Raw genomic sequence first — 22,048 nt, 5'->3', positions numbered from 1 at the left:
GCAGGGAAAGTCTATAACAGGAATAGAAAAACAGATGAACAGATGGGCGGAGCACTTTGAGGAACTACTGAACAGACCAGCACCACCAAATCCACCAGATATTAACTCAGCTAACGAGGACCTCCCAATTAATTGCGATAAACCAACCAGAGATGAGATCAGAAAAGCCATCACCATGATGAAGAATAGGAAGGCGGCTGGACCTGATGACATCGCAGCAGAGGCCCTGAAAGCAGACCTGGATGCTTCAGTGGAAATGCTGTACCCCCTCTTTGAGAAGATATGGGAAGAAGAAGTGATTCCGGTAGACTGGAAAGAGGGATATCTCATCAAAATCCCCAAAGAAAGGAGACCTTAGCAACTGTGCCAATTATAGAGGAATCACACTCCTGTCAGTGCCAGGGAAGGTCTTCAACCGAGTCCTCTTCGAGAGAATAAAGGATGCCATCGATCCACAGCTATGAGATGAACAGGCAGGTTTCCGACAGAACAGATCATGCACGGACCAGATAGCAACGCTTCGCATCATAGTCGAGCAGTCTATAGAGCGGAACTCCTCGTTGTACATCAATTTTGTTGACTATGAGAAAGCGTTCGATAGCGTGGCTCGAGACCCCCTTTGGAAGCTCCTTCGGCACTACGGCATCCCAGCAAAGGTGGTCAACCTGATCAAGAACTCATATGACAGTATACACTGTAGAGTGATCCATGGAGGGCAGCTTACTAACAGCTTCCAGGTGCAAACTGGAGCCAGGCAAGGATGCTTGTTGTCACCACTTCTCTTTCTTCTTGTCATCGATTGGATTATGAAGACATCCATCTACGAGCGTAGGAACGGAATCCAGTGGACGTTGTGGACCCAGCTTGATGACTTGGACTTTGCTGACGATCTTGCACTCCTTTTGCACAGTAAACAGCAGATGCAAGAGAAGACCAACGTAGCGACAGCCACATCATCACAGGTTGGCCTCAACATTCACAAGGACAAGACCAAGATCCTTAGGATTAACTCCACTAGCAATGACCCAGTCACACTGAATGGAAGCCCCCTGGAAGAAGTGCAGTCCTTTACCTACCTAGGTAGCATCATCGACCAGAAGGGTGGCACAGATGCAGACATCAAAGTAAGGACTGGTAAGGCAAGAGTAGCCTTCTTACAGCTCAAGAACATCTGGAGCTCTAGAGAGCTGTCTTTGGCAATAAAAATTCAACTGTTCAACTCCAATGTGAAATCAGTCCTACTGTATGGAGCTGAAACCTGGAGGACAACCAAAACAACCATCAGGAAGATCCAGACCTTCATAAATAGCTGCCTCAGAAGGATTCTCCATATCTGCTGGCCAGACACCATCAGTAACATCCACCTCTTGGAGAGGACCTGTCAACTCCCAGAGGAGGAAGAAGAAATCAGAAGGAGAAGGTGGGGCTGGATAGGACATACACTACGCAAGCAGCCAACTATCACCACCAGACAGGCACTGCGGTGGAACCCTCAAGGCAAGCGGAAAAGAGGCCGTCCAAGAAACACCCGGTGATGTGACCTTCAGGTTGATAGCAAAAAAATGGGCTATACCTGGAACCAGTTAGAACAAATGGCCCAGGACAGAGGACTCTGGAGATCTGTTGTTGGCGGCCCATACCCCGATTGGGGTGACGGGCATGAGTGAGTGAGTGAGTGGCACATCCCTTAAATCAGAACTTTTTAATAGGGAAACAGTTGCTAAGAAATGAAAGGCTTTTTTTTTTTTTTAAACATGTTTTTTGTTTGTTTGTTTTTTTAAGTCATCTCTGCCGCGGCCCTGCCAAAATGTTCGAATTGGGCCCTGCACTTCTTAAAGCCGGACCTGGTAGGATGGGTAAAGACTGAGCACCCCTCCACCAGGGCATACAAAACACTGAGAGCTATTGTGGGGGACACATAGGGAGTAGATAAACAAGCCTGACTTCTTCAGTGAGAGAAGATATTCCAGTACGAGGGGTATTCCTGATGCCTCAGGATGTAAGTGGTACTCCAGAACCAAAGGGAGAATCGTATCCACTTCAGTGTAAATGCTATTCCACTGAGAGGGTCTCCTGCTGTTGTTTAGGGTGGACCGAACATTCTGAGAGTATGACCTCTCTATGCTTGTTGTCCATCCAAAAACCACACTGCCAGATGCAGGGAAGCTGGGTTGGGGTGGTTTGTCCTGCCCATATTCTAGGACAGCAGGCCCAGGAATGGTTGTAGGTGGACATAGGGATGGGAAGCTAGCTTTAGGATGGTGGTGAACCAGAACTGCCTCAGTCACTAGGGGGCTGTCAGTCAGAATCATTGTCACCCCAACAAGCTTGATTTTCCCCAAGTACACGAGGTACCAGGGGGATGGAGCGAAGGCATACATCAAACGGGTCTGACTATTGTATCAGAAAGGCATCCCCTCTGGAGCTGAGGTCCTGGGCAGGCTGGGAGCAGTATGAGAGGCACTACGCTATCAACAGGTAGGAGTTCCTACTCATGATCCACCTAGAAGTGTCTGCAGAAGGAGTTGATTATTGCTGGAATGTGTACTGCTGAGAGGGTGATCTGGTGGCTTCAGGTACCAGTTCCAAAGTTGGATTGCCTCTCTGCAGAATGGGGTGGATCTTGCTTCTCCCTGTTTATATGTTAGACTGTGTTCATACTGTCTGACTTGACTTGGATGTATGGAGACTGGATAAAGGGTAGAAACATCTTACAGGCTTTGTGAATTGGCTGAAGCTCAAGTAGGTTGATATGCAGCCTGGATTTTTTTGGGGACAAGGAGTTGTGGGCTGTCTGGTCATAGAGATGTACTCTCTGTAAGTGGCACAGGAACAAAGGGGACTCCCATGTAAAACCATGTCTCTGCTCTCCCACCAGGTGAGTGACATCAGCACATTCCATAGAAGAGAAACTTTGACTGGGACACAGACTATCATTAACCATGTTTGGAGGCATGGCAGGTGCAGCTGTGCAAACAGGGTGACATAAGCCACATGGCAGTGTGCACCTAACAGGACCAAGCAGGATCATACTGTAGTCTGAGGACTGAGATAAAGCTGGATAATGAGATCCCTCATGGCAAGGAATCAGTCTTGAGGTAAGTAGGCCATTGCTATGAATGAGTTCAGAGCCATCCCAACTAATTATATGATTTGCATGGGCATTAAAGTTGACTTGTCTACATTTACCTGGAATCCAGGAATGAAGGAGTTGAAGTGCAGCAGGGGTTGCTGCTTACATTTCTTGACATGACCAACTCACGAGCAGCCAATCATCCAGGTAGGAAAATGTTGGTCTGCCTTGGCTACCACTACAAGCACTTTTGTAAAGACCCTCAGGGCCACCAAGAGGAACTTTTTTTTTGGGGGGGGGGGGGGGGGAGGAGGAAGGAAAGGGAAGTCCAAATGAAACTATGCCTCTTTCTAATCAAGGGCCATAAACCGGTCACCTCTGTTAAGGGAGAGTATCAGAGGCCAGGGTGATTATCCTGAACTTTGAGTGCTGTATGAGGTACAGCATGGGTCTTCAGTCCTCCTTTTTTTAGGCGTGAGAAGTACCTTGAGCAAAAAGCCCTTCCCTACATGAGGGGGTGGTATGGGCTCTATTTTGAGAATCCTCTAATGAGACAGGTCCCTGAAAAGGGACTGGGATGGGGAGAGTGCAACTCTAGTGTGTAGCCGTTTGATAGCATCCAGGACCCATTTGTCCACTGTGATAATGCGAGAGAACTAGGAGACAATGGGCCAGCCAACCACCAAAAGTGGTGATAGTGAGCAGCGCAGAGACTGGTAGATGCCCTCATGTATCACATCAAAATACTTTCTGGAGGCAGCTAAGACAGTAGAGTGCAACAATGTGGGATGCCAGCCATGCTGGACAATTTCTGGGGTGTGTGTGTCATAGTCTATAAGGTGCCACAGGACTCGTTGCTGCTTTTACAGATCCAGACTAACACGGCTACCCCTCTGATACCTGGCGGGTGTGTGTCACAGGCTCACATGGTGGTTGGGAGAGAGCTTAATGAGACAAGTCCCGTGGGGACCTTGGGAAAGATACAGACGGATTATGTAGGACCCCTGACATTAAATTATGTGGTGGGGGGGGGGGGAGACAAAAAACAAAATCAATTTATGCTGGTGGTGGCAGATGCTTTTAGCAGGTGGGGTGGAGGCATTCCCAACAGGATACCAAACTGCCAAGGTGACAGCTAAAAATCTGGTCAATAAAGGTATTTACTTGTGGGGCGTTTTCCAAAAATAATTGACTCTGACCAAGGAGCCTCTTTCCAATCAGATCTGATGGGGGAGCTCACAGCACTCACCGGAATCACACAGCTGCTCCATATTGCTTATCACCCGCAGGCTGTGGGACAGGTGGAACGCATGAACCGCACTATTAAAAGTGAATTGAGAAGGGGGGTAGAAAAAGGAGGGAAAAATTGGTCACAATTGTTACCCTTTGTTCTAATGAGAATAAGGGCCCGAGAATCAAAAAGTACAGGATTCTTCCCCCTCCTCCCCCCAAAACTCTTATGGGAAAGCCAATGGAACAGTGGGAAATTGGGCTTACTCCAGTACCTGGAGAGGTTACTACACATGGATTAACACAATAATGGGTTTTAAGCCTAATTAACCAGAGGGCAGTGGCCTGGCAAAATGAGCAAGGAGCAGCAAAAGTCAAAACATGGTATAATCTACCTGGAGAACACAATATACCGCAGTGAGTGAGTGAGTGAGTGATACCAGATTCCCAGCTTGACAAAACCCTGGCTAGGATGATTTAGATGGGTTTGGTCCTGCTTTGAGCAGGGGGTTGGACTAGTTGACCTCCTGAAGTCTCTTCTAACCCTAATCTTCTATGATTCGAGGAAACCACCATCCATAAATGGAAGGGCCCTTACCTGGTCCTTAACCACTTAGGGCCTAGTTTACTATTACTGGCAACAGGAGTGGGTTCATTATACACAAATAAAGAAGAAGTACAAGCACACAAAAGATGAGAAACAGGAAACAACAATGTTATTTGTTTTACAGAAACAAAATGCAAAGGATGGTGGAATGGAGAGAAATCAACAACGCTAAAATGTGGAAAGGTAAATGATACCTGTGGATGCGAATGGGATGATGTTTAATAACCCAGGACAGAGGTGTAACCATTCACTGAATACCCACCTGTGATTTAATGAAGGGGGAAGAGGAATGAGAACCAATTCCAGTCATATGGGTTAAGAGAGAGTGTAGAGAGAGAATGGAATTTGCTTCTGCCCCACTGGTAAACTTAATTATACTTGTAGTGCCTCTCCCCGGTACCACCCCTTCCAATATACGGTCATGTTCTGTTCTGGGAGGGTCTTGTGTCTAGGGGCGATGAGCCCACCTCTTATGTACCTGAAGGGAGGGGTAAGGAGCGAGGTTACTTTTGGCCATAATCACTTTCTTGCAGACTTTGCATCTCCTCCTTACACCTTCCCTGCTCCTCCAGCTGCTTGGTTACCATAGCAACTGATTAGCCCCCTGAGCTTCTCTTGTTACTGAAAGGTAAGGCTACCAGCTGGGGGGAGGAGGGGAGTGTAGCCTTGTGTTTTCACTTTCTTTTGCTTGCTTATTCTGCCTGTTTAAACTAAAAGCAAGGCCAGAAGCAAGATTATTATTGTTCAGTCTTCACCCTATTTACTTCACATTCTCCTAATATTCTCCTATTAGCCATGATGGTCAGGGACAACCTCATATTCAAGATGTCCCTAAACCTCTGACTGCTAGAAGCTGGGACTGGATGACAAGAGATGGATCACTTGATTAATGCCCTGTTTTATTAATTCTCTCTGAAACATCTGGCACCGGCCACTATTGGGAGACAGGACATTGGGCTAGATAGACCACTGGTCTGACCCAGTATGGCCATTCTTATGTCATGCTCCAACACTGGAGTCAAAAGGTACCACGAGATCCTACCCGGACCTATCAGGAACAAGAGTAGATGAGGAGCACATGACTGCACTGGAGCTTCCAATTCACAGCTGGGGAAAGCTACTGGTGGATGTTGGCCTGCCTGAGTCAGGACATCCTATAGCAGGATTGGATCTAAGAATGACTGAAGATTCCAGATCTGTATAGATGGCTAGATCCTAGAAGAGGGCATATCGAGGTCCAGCCTGCCAGGTGTCTTGGGCTTGGCCTGAACTGTCCATCTCACTTTAGAAGTGGAGGACTTATGCAGGGCCAGTACCACCAGTGCAGAGAGAGAATGATCCCTTCTGTCTCTACGCAGTGCACGAGTTGTTGCTGTCCTTTCACTGCAAGGTTTCAGCACCCTGGAAGCTCCCAATACCGTGAATGTAATCTTCTTCCTGTAGTCCAGGTGCACCTGTTCTGGGGCACAGAGTCTAGCAGGAGGAAGAGGCAAAGGAGACCCATTTTTAGAGAATTTACAGGGAGATTTGTCCCTCTTCTTGTGAGGTTGTTGGCCCTTGCCTTCCTCATGCTTCTGCTTCATAGACCATTTCTCGAGGCCTTCCATCTGTTGGGACAAGACACTGGAAGGGTGTTGCCCGGACGCTCTGAATAGGTAGTTGGGGAGTAGGAGGGCCCAGGTTCTGAACAGGGCCTCATGGAGAGCTCCACAGGTTCTGAGCCTGAATTAGTGAGATTTCCTGGTACACAGGGAGAAGTGTGGCAGATGCCACACTCTGAAGGGATGTGTGTTTCCCTGAGGTAATACAGGCAGCTCTCATGTGGGCTGCTCAGTAGGAAGATCTAGCCAGGCAAGGCTTGAAGCCTGGAACTTTGGGCATAATAGGCTCAAGCTATTTAAAAAATGTTGAACAACTATTTACAATATTTACAGGTTTGACGAAGCAGAGCACTGAAGAGCAGAATCGGACATAGGAGGGTTCCATCACAGACCACAAGTTGTAGAAAAGGAACTGGAGGGGCTGTCGATTCGCACTACTCCTTATGTTCTTGGTTGGGGGCACAAAGAGGCGCGAAGTGCAAGCATGGACCAATGGACACTGGTACTGAAGAATTTCCAGTACCAGGTACACAGAGAGTGTGCACACTCACAATGAATAGGGATCAGCACTTGAAGAACCTGGCTACATATTTAATAAAAAAAAGTTACAATAAGGCAGCTTTTCAAACTTTATGATGCATCAACAAGTTAAAGGGGAATTGTCTACATGAAATTTAGTCAATTTGTCTGGGATTTTCAAAAGAGCCTAATGGAGCTGGGCACTTACAATCCCAATTTTAAATAATGGAGTTAATACACCTGCCCTGAATGCTCTTGACCACATGTGGGTTTAGTCATATCTTCCTTTTTATCGGGTAATGTCTCTTCTCCCATTCCTAATTGCTGTGTGAAAGTTTTTATCTGCTTATGTGAATCTAACTTTACATTATCACCAAATGCACAAAAGCAAAACTGAAAAGGTAAGGTTCCCCCACGCATTCTGCATCAGTTCTATTAATCTGTAGGAGCAAAATAGACCAGAGTGTAATTTTTAAGTCGGTGTTCCTTTTAATCAAGCCTTCACACGTTGGTTTCCCTATCAGTTCCACAGTAGTGGGAGATGGATGATTAGAAAGGGGAGCTCTGCTCTTTACACAGAAATATCCTGGTGAAGAATCAAAGGGAAGAAAATGCAGAAGATTTGTGAATAGTTATTCACGCGTAGGAACTGCACATCCAGACAGTTTTCACAACAGGTCAGGTTGCTAGCTACTTGTTTTTAATTAGATTATTAATTGCTGCTGCAGCAGCAGGCTAAGTTATCCTACATGAAGAAATCAGACAGCGATGAGAAATACTGATTTGCTTCAATGCTCTGCAAGGACATGAAGCAACATAATAGCATGGACCAGCCGCAGTAGCCTTTAATGCAGCAACGTAGCTTTATTTAAAAAAAGAAACAACTCGGCAGTAGGTTCCTACTCACACCATAAGTACCCATAAATATCATCATCATCTTTCCTAAGTCTCTTGGTTTCTTTGGGAGACAGGAAGTAAGCTTCAATATCTTCAAATACTCAGTGCAATACCATCTTTAAAAATATCTGGACTCATGTCTGGGACATCAATGGATATCCCATTTTTGTGGGTTGGATATCACTTAGTTGGCACCTAAAGCATAAATGCTGCACAGCCATTACCACAGCAAGGACAGAGAGGGAAAGCTAAGATGGAACTACTATTAGCAAAGGCATCTGAGCTCAAGAACTATACCTGATTTTTGGACATGATACAATATACATCACATTGCATCTTTGGCCTCCTTTCAGGAGAACTAAGACATTTGTATTCCCTTTCTGCCTCACTGCTGATGTAAGGGGTCCAATCTGTCAGCCCTGGAGACTGAAAGTCCTCTATTTATCCCACAGAAGAAAGGTTCCCCTCACACAGCCCTGGGAGGGATCCACCTCTAAGAATAAGGAGAGAAGCCCAGTTCTCATGGCCATTCACTCTTCAACCTCTCTATGGTGATTTTAGGTAGATAGCTGTCCACTAACAACTGTGATGACTATGAGAAGAAGACCACCAGCCAAAAAAAAACTCTCCAAACCACCTGCTACAGAGAATTCAAAGACCACCCTGCATTACAATTCACACAGAAATTAAAGGAGATCATCAAATCCTTCCGCAAACAGCTTCAAGAGAAACTCGACAACCTTATACCCCACAAACAACTCAGGGACCTTATATACACAACCCAAGATACATAAACAAGGGAACTCAGAAAGACCCATTATATCTGCCCACAGCACTCTTACTGAAGGAATATGAAGACTCTCACAAACCCATCCTCAAGCTACTCACCACATTAAGGGCCAGTTCCCTAAAGGACATAACTGACTTACTCCAGAAACTCTAAAATTAACAACCTCTCTCAGAATACCATCCTTGCCACCAGATGTCATATCACTATACATCAACATCCCTCATCATATCGCTGCCTCACTCAAATATCTATAAGACAATACACAATACTTACATAGCCATACCAAAAACTTTAAAAACAAAAGAACTCATTTATTTCATCCTTATCCATAACAACTTTACATTTAACACTCTATCCAACTCACGGGAACAGCCATGAGTACTATGATATCTCTTCAATATGCTAATCTCTTCCTGGGCCACCTTGAGGAAAAATTTCTCAAAACAAAGGCACCACAAAACCTACGATATACCTGAGATTCATCGATTATAATTTTCATCCTCTGGACAGACACTCTAAACTCCCTGAATAGATTTCCACCACAACTTCAAAGCCACCACTCACACATCAAACTCTCTTTAGAACACTCCCACACCAGCATCAACTTCCTGGACACCATGATCAGCTTCAATAATGGAACCCTACAGCCAACCATACACAAGAAAGCCACAGATCACCACGCACTTACCTCCACAGATCCAGTAACCACCTCAGACACATCAAGAAATCTGCTGTCTACAGCCAGGCACTCAGATACCATAGAATATACTCTGAGGAGAAAGTCCAGGAAACACACTCTAACTCATTTAAAACCTTCACCAGACACTGCACCAGAGACATCAAAAGCATCATGGAACAGGGTACCCAAATACTGAGGAAACTTGCTTCATCATGGACCAAAAATACCCAAACCCCCTTTTGTGACCGTTAAATAGCCTCCAAGACTCACCAAGCTCATCTTCAGACCAGGTCACATCAAGTCAAAGCAGCACCAGACTCTGCCATCATGACAAATGCAAAACCTGCAGACATCAACACCCCCGAGAACATACTTTTCAAGATCCATGTGTCCTACATGCACCTACCATGTCTGATGTATCTCTGCCAGTGCACCAAATGCCCCTATAAGAACTATGTGGGTGAAGTGAGACCACCACTATGTTCTCAAATGAGTTCTCACAGGAAGAAAAAAAAAATACTATACATCTGTGGGTGAACACTTTTTCAAATATATACTATACATATATATACTATACATCTGTGGGTGAACACTTTTTCAAATATCCATATCTGACTTTTCAGTCCTCATCCTCAAAGGAAACTTGCACGCCATCTTCAAAAGAAGGCCCTGGGACCATAAATTCATAACTCTGTTAGACACTAAAAATTATGGACTCAAAGACACTGGTTTTATGGCTAATTATAATTTGTAACCTACTAACCCTCTTTTCCTATGACTGTAGAGGTACTATTGCTAAAATCATTTTAAATGGTTTCCTGCAATGTGTTAACCCCTTATGCTTAACAATCTGCCCCACCTGGTATTTAACTGACACCGATTACTTTTTCCAGAGCTGAAAAAGAGCTCTATGAAGCCTGAAAGCTTGTACCTTCCATCATCAACAGAAGTTGATCCAGTAAGAGATATTATGTAACCTACCATGTCTCATTAAGGACTAGACAGACCAACTAAATGATTCCTATTAGAGGAAAAAATTAACTGTGAGAATGTTTTACTGGATTATATTTGGGAAAGAGCAGCTGTTGGGGGGTCTGGTTTTTGGCCATACTGCATTTTGTACATATGTTTTTTGTCGTATTTTGCTGGGCACCTCAAAGGCCTTTGAGACCATATTTATTATTAAAACTGATACATCTTACCTTTCTGTCTCTGGATTTCGGAACAGTTTTCCCTGCATTAGAGACCACCACAAAACTCCCAGAGGCTCCCTTTCCTTTCACCTATTTTAAAAGAATAATTTTCATTTCACTCCCCAGTAAGCAATAAATTAACTTTCAATAATGGCCAGTTGAGAGAGGCTGTAGTATATTGTGCCAAAGAATTAGACTACCTCTACACTGTGCACCTTACAGTGACACAGGAGAGCTCTCCTGCCAACAAAATAAAACCATCTTCAATGAGGGATGGTAGCTTTGTCGGTAGGAGAGCATCTCACGCTGACAAAAGGCTGTCCACACCGGTGCTTTTCATTGGTAAAACTTTTGTCAGTCAGGGATTTCCCCCCACACACACCCCAACTGACAAAAATTTTACTGACAAAAGTGCAGTGTAGACACAGTCTTAGATTGGAAGGCATCCTAGCAGCAGACTGCCACAAATCCAGAGACTTGGATTTGAGTCCTCTATCTTAGCCATAGAGAGCAGCATACTGAACCTCAGAGACAATGGTGATTTTAAAAAATAGGGACTGACCTTTCTGTAAGACTAAGGAGCTAGTTGGTATAAAAAGGCAATTATAATAGTATAATCGGTATGCCTTGAGCAGATGATCCTGCGATGCTGGAAATCTGAGGTTGCCAGGACAAAACATACTTTTAAATAAGACACGCTGATGCAAAGGTGAGGCAGCTAAACTTACAGTGAAAACACAAGCTGTTGCAATGCCATAAACCACAGTTCACCATCAAGATATAAACAACTGTATCTTGTACAGAAACTTATTTAGTATATGGTTCCTAGAACAATGCTAACACCCTGTCAATGACCAAAGAAGCTGAGACAAAGATATAGTAACTGTTCATGAGGGAGAACAAGATCATCCAAATGACATGACTGTTGAGTGTCTCACTACTGGGTTAATATGGGTGTTTTCACTCACCTCTGCAGGGCTGCTCAAAGTGGCTCTTACCTGTCGGATGACTCCCCTCTCGAGCTCCCTTTTCAGTGCTTGCTTTAAAAGATAACCTCTCCTCTCAAGCTCCAGGGAAGGGTATTTGTGGATAATGTATTTACGTATGGCAACCACTGATGCACCACTCTTTTGAAAGCACGCCTGAAACAGAACCAACAAGTTAGCAAACCACATGCAACAGAACTATCTCTCCATTGGACCAGAGGCAGAGATTAACTGTTGCATATATGACAGCACAGTGGCCCAACATGCCAGGGGTGCCTTGGTCCCACATTGGTTTCAGAGGCAAAGAATAGCACTAACAGTATCACATCTTTCTACCCTTCACAGACTGACTGAACAGCAGACAACATAAAAGTAGCGTAGTAAACAGGTGGAGAGCTCACTTGTCCTGTGACATGGAGTACCAATTTCTGTTGTAACAGAGCTAGTCACTCCTTACAGCAAAGCAACAACTGCACAACTGTTAATGTGTTCCACCCATGTCAGACCGAGTTAATCATTGGTTACGGAATTAATTGCCAAATTTCTGCTCCCAATTTTTTGCCATGAATTTTGAGAGTGAAACTAGTAGGCTAAAAACAGAAACTAAGCTACAAATTCACATTTTAAAGTTGCTTCTTTCAGAGATTCATGTTTAGGATACCAAGTGCTACTTTTAAATCTGCTTGTTAAGTATAAGATCTTATGAGATTATAACAATACTATAATTCTGCTTGTCTTGTAGCCCAGTTATCCTAAATCAATTACTTAAAAAAAAAATCTTATTTAAAATCAATTAATTGGTAGTTCCAAGGGTTTAACTTGATGAAACTCTGGGTATAAAGTCAATTTGCAGGTCTAGGGAGATTTAGGACTACCACCCACACGTACAGTCATGTAACGTGGGATGAATTTAACCTACACAGAGCACAGTTAAGGGCCTTAGAATCTACACCGTTACCTGCCTCTTTTAAACAACGGCCAGCAATCTAGGATTTAAAGCAACCTAGAGTTTAGAGCATTTCTTCTCTCTTCCTCCAATGGATTTGGACAAAACTTTGGTAGACTGCAGTGGCAGGAGAAGTAGAGTCTTTTGCAACCACAGCTGGTGGAGCCCAGACTCCCTGCGAAGGGAGCGTGCATTGAGTGAGTTCTAAGGTGAAGGTGGCAGTGTTACTGCTACAAAAAGGATCTTGGGCCACAGCCAGAAGTGGGGATGCAGTAGACCTAAGACCACTGACACTTTTGGACTTAATTTGCAGTATTTCATCCATTTTGAGCTTTGAAAAAGCTTTGAAAGACACACAGCAAATTGCTGTGCCAATCAATATAAGTCCGGTAGAACACAGAAGCAGAAGCACAGCAGATTAGTTAACTGATGCCAGCAGTTAACCAAAGTCAATGCAAGAGTTTCTAATGAGTCAAGCAGGAAGAGGTATAAAGTCTAGACAGAGAAAAGTTAGTCAAGAGCCCCCCTCAGTTACAACACTGACTGAGAAACAAAACTCAAGTGCCAGGAGTCAAGAGTGTAGTAGGAAGAGGACCTGAAACATAAGCCCTTGTATCAGAGGCCTGAGCTAAAATAGTGGTCAAAACTGTGCTGATATAAAGCAGAGTCAGGCTGTGAGCTAGGCAGGGCCAGCTCACAGAATCTGGCAAGAACAGGGCTGATATTGCAGAAACACACATTCCTAAGTAGTGCTAGGCACAGGCCATGCATGCAAACCCATTCCAGAAGGGTGGTACCAGAAGACCTTGATACCAACACATTCCCCAAAAGATAACAGGAACATGCTAACCTATCAAAGATAAGGTCAGGATAACAGCATGATGGATAGAGATGTTTTGATCGAACCAACAGATACATGGTAATGGGTGGTGGTTAGCTATGTCACAGGGTGGTATCTAGGTATGTCAAAGGGCAGTAACTAGCAACGTCAAGGAGGCAACACGTAACTTGTTTGTAGCTGTGTATAAAGATGCATCTCAGAGGGAGTGTCTTTGTTTGGCCAAGGGGAGAATGGGAAGTCCAGCCATTCACTGAGCCAGTCCATTGTCACAAGCATAGATGTGTTAAGAGTACCACGGAGCCAGGGCATTAGCACCGTTTGTTGGCAATAAACCTGACCAAAGTTCCTTTGCTGAAAACCGAGTCTGTGGATTTAGTGGGCAGCTCAATCAAAGTCTGTTATCTCTGCTATCTGCGCAGAGCTGAGACAGCAGAGAGAGAGAAAATACACGCACGCACCCAACATCTGATCACAAGGAATTTCTGTCACCAAAGTCCAACAGTATACAATATATTATAGTATGACTACACGACAAAAGGAAGTTTCCTTTTAAGTGTACAGTATTATTCATGTCTATACAGAAAGCCGACCTGAACACAAGGGCACAACATCACAGCAGGATTTCTGGACTCATAGACTCATAGGTCAGAAGGGACCAATATGATCATCTAGTCTGAACTCCTGCACAAGGCAGGCCATAGAACCCTACCCATCCACTTTTATAACAACCCCTAACCCAGGACTGAGTTATTGAAATCCTCAAAATTGGTTTGAAGACCTCAAATATGGACCTCGTATTATGATTATTTTTCCCTGCCCCACCATCACAGCAGCACGATTATGTTAACACAGATACACAATCTCTTGCCTTATCTACACACTCATTAACATACTCCCTGTAGTATCTGCGCACCTACTTGTCCATGCCTTAACACATGCTAAAGGTGATTTTGCTTACCCCCAGTCAGAATTAAGTATATATTAGTCCCAAGATAAGAAACTGTGAGGATGCAACTGTGAATCCTAAGAATCTTCAGATTCATAATATATTTGATATCTGACATACAAACAAAGGGAATGAAGTCTTCCACTTGCCTTGATGGCCTCAGTTAAGATAGCATCCATTTTTGGGCGTGAGGAGGCAGCCATCTGTGTTTGCTTCTGTGCTCTAGCTAGTTGGCTAGCAGAAAGTGTTGCCCATGAGGGAATGGTCTTTTTCACTTTCTTCTCCTTTTCTTTAGACTGATCCTTCTCACTTAGGAAAAAAAAATAGTGACAGTAAGACAGATATTGCACCAAGGCAGCCCACAGAGCAAAAAAGCAAAACGGAAAAAAATAAAAGTCTCAAAAGGTTGTCTTGAAAAGGAAGGGCTTTTTAAAAAATATAGGAAGAGGCTAAGTAGATAAAGCACTGAGGACTTTATATTAAATTGATATATTTTGAAGCATAGACCATGATAGTTCAGTACCAGAGGATAAATCCAGAACCCCTCAAAAGACCAATTCATTTATTGCATAACTAACAGACGTGTTCAAAACCAACAAAGACACAAGGAACTAGAGATCTGCCCTTGTCCCTTCAGCCAGAAGGATTCACACAGTATATCACACAACTTTGTAACTCTCCTTAGGATAACACAGGGTTCCAAGACAGAATGGAGACCCATATGCAGGCCAGGTCTACCCCACAAACTTTTGTGGACATACCTGTGTCAGACAGGGGTGTGACGTGAGACCAGCACAGCTGTACTAGTTCCTAATGTAGATAGTTATATTGGCAAAATTACACTTCTGCCAATGATGCTTGGTTAGCTTTTGGAGGGGGAGGGTGTGAGAGAACAGACACGATACCTACAAGGAACTATGTGAGCAAAAGTACAGTTTTATTAGAATAAGCTGTGTCCACACTGGGAGCACTTTGCCAGTACAGCATAGTAGTATACCTACATTGTCATAGGGCTCCTAGGCCTGGTATAAACTGGAGGGGAAGGGAGAGGGAAAATCGATTTAAGTTACGCAACTTCAGCTACATGAATAACGTAGCTGAAGTTGACATACTTAGATCTACTTACCGTGGTGTCTTCACTACCGTGAGTCGACTGCTGCCACTCCCCCGTCGACTCTGCCTGCGCCTCTCGCTGAGCTGGAGTACAAGAGTCAACAGGAGAGCGCTCGGGGATCAACTTATCGCGTCTAGACTAGACACGATAAATCGATCCCTGCTGGATCGATCGCTGTCCACCGATCCGGCCGGTAGTGAAGACAGACCCCTAGTATATACCTAGCCCCCTGTGATGGACAGTCAGAGTCAGAAGATAATGCAGAAAGCTTTGCACTCCTGATAGCACCCTTACAGCATACTAACATGGCATATGGGCTGATCAATAAAACTTCTGTAAGGGCTCTGCCTTATCAGGGAAGAGACAAAGTAACTGTCACAAGAAGGTTACAGGAATATGACCTTACAGCACATTTAAAACACGAACTTATCAGTCTAGCAAAACTAATTTTGAATTGCAGCAAGGAATTATTTGCAACCACAAAGTGGGGCAGGGACACCAGTCTGGAGCAACCTCAAGGCTTCTCTTCTTGGGAAACAGCATTAAGTGCAACAAAAACACTTACTTCACACCCCGGGAATGCGGTAACAGAACAAGTGCTAACAGTGGAGCCCATTACACAGAATCTATGTAACTAGGACAGGAAAGACAGGTTGACTGAATATTACTCTGACTTATTTACATTTGTAGGATCTGCCCACAGCCCAGCTGCATTTTGGAATCTTCTAGAAAAACCTGTCGGGACCACAAGCAAGCATTCTGTGCCCTGAGAGTACACACAGTTCCCATCCTTCTCAGTGCCTTCCTTTTCACAACTAACTGTAGATTCTCTGGGTCCAAACAGGAATTTGTGCGTATGTACATCCCACAAACAGTAATATGCAGAACCACCTCAAAGAAGAATTGCTCATTTCAGGTCAGCAGTCAAGTGACGTTAAGTATATCCCTCTCCTTGCACTAATGGAAACCCAAAAGATGGAGAATATGTTCAATATATTCAGACTAGAAACCCGTTTGCAGAAAACATATGTATTTTCCAGGCAATTCTGGTTTGCAGGGGAAAAAAAATTCCACACAAATCATTTCCTGGGAAAAGTTATCTGCTACTGGATGAACCCAAGGTATTTGTTCCACCCCAAAACAAAATACTCGACTTTGTATTAATTTACTTCAAAAACAGCAGCTGCATTTTGGCTTCCATCCTTAGTTTTTGAGAAAATTTTAGTAGTCTTTTTTCACTAAAATCCTTTACAAAAAAATTCCAAACTTCCCCTACAATCCCACCCCAATTCCAGGCACTCAGAAAGGAGTATGTCTTACTCCTTTTTGGTTTCTTCAGAAGACTTTGCTTCTCCCTTCTCACTCTCTGGTTCTTTTGGCTGCTCTGTCTCACTGGATGTAGCAGGTGGAGTTTCATTCTCTTGCTCCTCTCCAGTAGAAGCAGATTCCTCAGAGCTGACTTCTGGGTCTATGAAAGATTTGGAAATACAAAAAGTCTGTATCCAAAACAAAACTGTACTCTTTACAAAAAAAGACACAGGGAGAGTTTATAAAAACACCCAAAAGCAGCCATTTCCCTAGACAATCTCTGTGAAAAATGCAAATTATCCATTTAAACTAAAACTTTAAATAGTTCTATGAACTTATTAAATCTCTTCAGTATGTCGTAATTAGGAGTAAAATGCCTGAGTAAGCTTCAAAACAGACATTACATAAAAATTCTCAAACTGAATTAACTCACTTTTCTTATTTCACCCACTTCCCCAACGCCCCCCAGTCCCACATCCCCTTTTCCTAGATTATGGAAGTTTACTATCACTGCGGTCACTCAAGTGAGATGCCACAGAAGAAGCCACTATCAACTCTGTTTTGTGCTAACTCTAAATGAAGTGGAAAGGTTTTTGCCTAGACTGAGATGATCTCTGGCATCCTTACACACCTTAATAATGAAGAGACACTGCCAGTTAAAATTTGACATTTAGAGATCAACTTGTGATCAATATAAACGTACCCATGAGTTCTTTTGTTTTCAAGAACAGGTTTGATCATGACCAACTACTGTTTTAAAAATATCACAGTCTTTGTTTATACTAAACAGTAGTGTTTAAATATGTTAACATGTTACCTAAATGTTCACTAGTCATGCATGGCTCTAGACAGGGCCTTAGAGTTTTCATTTCTGGGTTCGGTTCTGCTCAACATCTTCATCAATGATTTGGATAATGGCAGAAAGTACAGTTATAAAGTTTGCAGACAATACCAAGCTGTGAGGGGTTGCAAGTGCTTTGGTGGATAGGATTAAAATTCAAAATGATCTGAACAAACTGGAGAAATAGTCTGAATAAATAGGATGAAATTCAATAAGAACATATGCAAAGTACTCCATTTAGGAAGAAACAATCAGTTGTATACATGGAAAATGACTTTGTAGGAAAGAGTACTGAAGAAAGAGATCTGGGGGTCATAGTGGACCATAAGCTAAATATGACTCAGTGTAACATGGCTGCAAAAAACAGCAAACATCATTCTGGAATGTATTAGCAGGAACGTTGTAAGCAAGACACGAGAAGTAATTCTTCCACTCTAATCTGTGCTGATTAGGCCTCAACTAGACTATCATGTCCAGTTCTGGGCACCACATTTCAGGAAAGATGTGGACAAACTGGAGAAATTCCAGACAAGAGCTACAAAAATGATTCAAGGTTTAGAAAGCATGACCTATGAGGGAAGACTGAAAAAATTCAGTTTGTTTGGACTGGAAAAGAGAAGACAGAGGGGATGTGATAACAGTTTTCAAGTAAATAAAAAGTTGTTACAAGGAAGAGGGAGAAAAATTGTTCTTCTTAAGCTGTGAGGACAGGACAAGAAGCAATGGGCTTAGAATTGCAGCAAAGGAGGTTTAGGTTGGACATAAGGAAAAACCTCCTGTCAGGGTGGTGGAATCTCCATCATTGGAGATTTTTAAGAGCAGGTTAGACAAACACCTGTCAGGAATGGTCTAGAAGATAATATTCAGTCTGCTATGAGTGCAGGAGACTGGACTAGATGACCTCTTGAGGTCCCTTCCAGTCCTATGATTAAACTAGCAAATTCATCATTTCAACTGTCCATTCGTTACCTGTTTGGATGGAGAGCCCCTAATCTACTCTAGTTCCTCTGTGCACTATAGAAAGCCATCTTCCCTCTCCCTTTAAGAAGTGTGCTCAAGTGACTTTCAGCTGCACACAATTTTCTTTGAAATTTTGTGAATTTAAAATATCAATTCAAATGCATTAACAACTATTTTTGCATAATTTCATTTTTTTCCCATAAGAAAGAGGGTAAAAGGAATCAGTGGGATTAACTGAATAGGATATCCAAGAATCATTTTGCCAAGAAATTCAGCAGAAGTGATATGATCAGAGATGCAACTTACATCAATCTTACAAAGAGGTAGTATGACGGGGCAGCTGCCCCTGACTGGCTGGCAAAGGGTTAATAGCTGACCTTGGAGTGGCTGTGCAGAACCCAGCCAACCAGAGGAAGGCTTAGAAGCAGCCAATCAGGGCCAGGCTGGGCCCTATAAGAAGGACTGCAGAGCAGAGAGGAGCTCAGTCTCTCCCTGAAGCTTGAGAGAGAAGGACTGGCTGCCTGTAGAGAGAAGTGCCTAGGACAGAGCAGTGCTGAGCAAGGTCAGGGGTGTAAGTGGAGTTCCAGCCTGGCTGGCTCCCAGACGGAAGCCTTGATACAGGGGCCGAGTAGGTGCTGGGGCTATGGGGAAGTGGCCGAGGGAAAGCAGGTAGTGGCAGAGGGGAAGGAGTGAGTGGCTGCCAGCTATACAGTCCCTGCATCGAGGCCCAAAGAAGCAGGCAGACCTCGGGAAGTGGTCAGCTAAAGGACTGCAGTATGCCCCTGAGTGAGGGGCAGGACTAGGGGCTGCAGTTAGCCACTGCGGTGAGAGGCCAGGCAAAGGACTGACTGTCTCCCTGCATCCAGGGAAACTATGGAGTTAGGGCACAGCTGGACGGCCATGCCCTGAAGAGGACGCCGTAGCCCAGCAGTGATGCGGGTCCCCAGAGCACAACGCGTTACACCTTGCTAAACTGAATAGCCCATCAACACAACAGAAAAAAGCAGAAAAACGTGCAGCTAACTCATTCAGCATCCTGTCTACACTCCACTCATCAGCCCCCCTACTCAATCTCAAAGTGCTTTCCTTCCACCAGTGAAAGCCACTTTCACCCTGAACAACCAACAGGCAATCATAAGAGACCATGATTATTGGTTATATGTTCATGCAATGCAGTAAACTCAGAACTATATTAATCATAAAACAAATTTAGTTTATGTGGTTTTGTACTGGTGCATGTAAGTAAGTGAGGTATGGCTTCAGATTGCAAATGATGGCTGCAAGCCAAAAAACTTTTAAACTACCAAAAAATAAAGGCATATGAATGGAAATTCTTTGTCAGTGACTGCTCTAACCTTGGCGGTAATATCTATGTAGGAATTACAGAACTGAAGTCTGTGTTGGTGTACACATCTACTACCTAAGATCCACAAACCTGGAAATCCTGGACGCCCTATCATATCGGGCGTTGGCACTCTCAGTGAAGGACTGTCTGGCTATGTGGACTCTCTACTCAGACCCTATGACACTAGCACTCCCAGCTATCTCCATAACACCACTGATTTCCTGAGGAAACTACAATGCATTGGTGACCTTCCAGAAAACACCATTCTAGCCACCATGGACGTAGGGGCTCTCTACACAAACATCCCACACACAGATGGAAAACAAGCTGTCAGGAACAGTATCCTTGATGATGCCACAGCACAACTGGTTGCTGAGCTCTGTGCCTTTATCCTCACAAACAACTATTTCAAATCTGATGACAATATATATCTCCAGATCAGTGGCACCGCTATGGGCACCCGCATGGCCCCACAATATGCCAATATTTATATGGCTGACGTGGAACAATGCTTCCTCAGATCTCGTCCACTCACACCCCTTCTCTACCTATGCTACATTGATGACATCTTCATCATCTGGACCCATGGGAAGGAGACTCTGGAAAAATTCCACCACGATTTCAACAGCTTCCACCCACCATCAACCTCAGCCTGGACCAATCTACATGGGAGGTCCACTTCCTAGACACCACAGTGCAAATACTTGATGATCACATTAACACCACCCTATACCGAAAACCTACCGACCGCTATGCCTACCTTCATGCCTCCAGCTTCCATCCTGGGCACATCACACGATCCATTGTCTACAGCCAAGCACTGAGGTACAACCGCATCTGCTCTAACCCCTCAGACAGAGACCAACACCTACTACAAAATCTCCACCAAGCATTCTCAAAACTACAATACCCGCACGAGGAAATAAGGAACATAAGAACAGCCGTACCAGGTCAGACCAAAGGTCCATCTAGCTCAGTATCTGTCTACCGACAGTGGCCAATGCCAGGTGCCCCAGAGGGAGTGAACCTAACAGGCAATGATCAAGCAATCTCTCTCCCGCCATCCATCTCCATCCTCTGATGAACAGAGGCTAGGGACACCATTCTTTACCCTTCCTGGCTAACAGCCATTTATGGACTTAGCCACCATGAATTTATCCAGTTCCCTTTTAAACAATGTTATAGTCCCAGCCTTCACAACCTCTTCAGGTAAGAAGTTCCACAAGTTGACTGTGCGCTGTGTGAAGAAGTACTTCCTTTTATTTGTTTTAAACCTGCTACCTATTAATTTCATTTGGTGACCCCTAGTTCTTGTATTATGGGAATAAGTAAATAACTTTTCCTTATCCACTTTCTCAACATCACTCATGATTTTATATACCTCTATCATATCCCCCCTTAGTCTCCTCTTTTCCAAGCTGAAGAGGCCTAGCCTCTTTAATCTTTCCTCATACGGGACTCTCTCCAAACCTCCAATCATTTTAGTTGCCCTTTTCTGAACCTTTTCTAGTGCTAGAATATCTTTTTTGAGGTGAAGAGACCACATCTGTACACAGTATTCGAGATCTGGGCGTACCATGGATTTATATTTATAAGGATACAGATCAACAGAGCCAGACGTGTACCCAGAAGCCTCCTACTGCAAGACAAAACCAAGAAAGAAACCAACAGGACTCCACTGGCCATCACATACAGTTCCCAGCTAAAACCCCTAAAACGCATCATCAGGGATCTACAACCCATCCTGGACAATGATCCCACACTTTCACAGGCCTTGGGTGGCAGGCCAGTCCTCGCCCACAGACAACTGGCCAACCTGAAACATATTCTCACCAGTAACTGCATACCGCACCATAGTAACTCTAGCTCAGAAACCAATCCATGCAACAAACCTCGATGCCAACTCTGCCCACATATCTACACCAGCGACACCATCACAGGACCTAACCAGATCAGCCACACCATCACTGGTTCATTCACCTGCATGTCTACCAATGTAATATACGCCATCATATGCCGGCAATGCCCCTCTGCTATGTACATCAGCCAAACTGGACAGTCTCTACAGAAAAGGATAAATGGACACAAATCAGATATTAGAAATGGCAATATACAAAAACCTGTAGGAGAACACTTCAACCTCCCTGGACACACAATAGCAGATTTTAAGGT

General features: G+C 44.0%; 1 protein-coding gene across 1 annotated transcript in view; it reads right to left on the bottom strand.

The window, feature by feature from the left end:
* Positions 1-22,048, bottom strand: part of HP1BP3 (heterochromatin protein 1 binding protein 3) — a 92,648-nt gene that overhangs the window by 38,129 nt on the left and 32,471 nt on the right. The window contains exons 4-7 of the mRNA XM_050931299.1: positions 16,743-16,890; positions 14,458-14,617; positions 11,588-11,731; positions 10,599-10,679 (exon numbers count right to left, since the gene is read on the bottom strand). Of these exons, the coding sequence (XP_050787256.1) occupies positions 10,599-10,679; positions 11,588-11,731; positions 14,458-14,617; positions 16,743-16,890 (533 nt within the window). The remainder of the gene's footprint in view (positions 1-10,598; positions 10,680-11,587; positions 11,732-14,457; positions 14,618-16,742; positions 16,891-22,048) is intronic.

This window comes from Gopherus flavomarginatus, chromosome 21 (genome assembly GCF_025201925.1).
Source record: "Gopherus flavomarginatus isolate rGopFla2 chromosome 21, rGopFla2.mat.asm, whole genome shotgun sequence".
Taxonomy (NCBI): Eukaryota; Metazoa; Chordata; order Testudines; family Testudinidae; genus Gopherus; species Gopherus flavomarginatus.
This window is presented reverse-complemented; position numbering and strand designations above follow the sequence as displayed.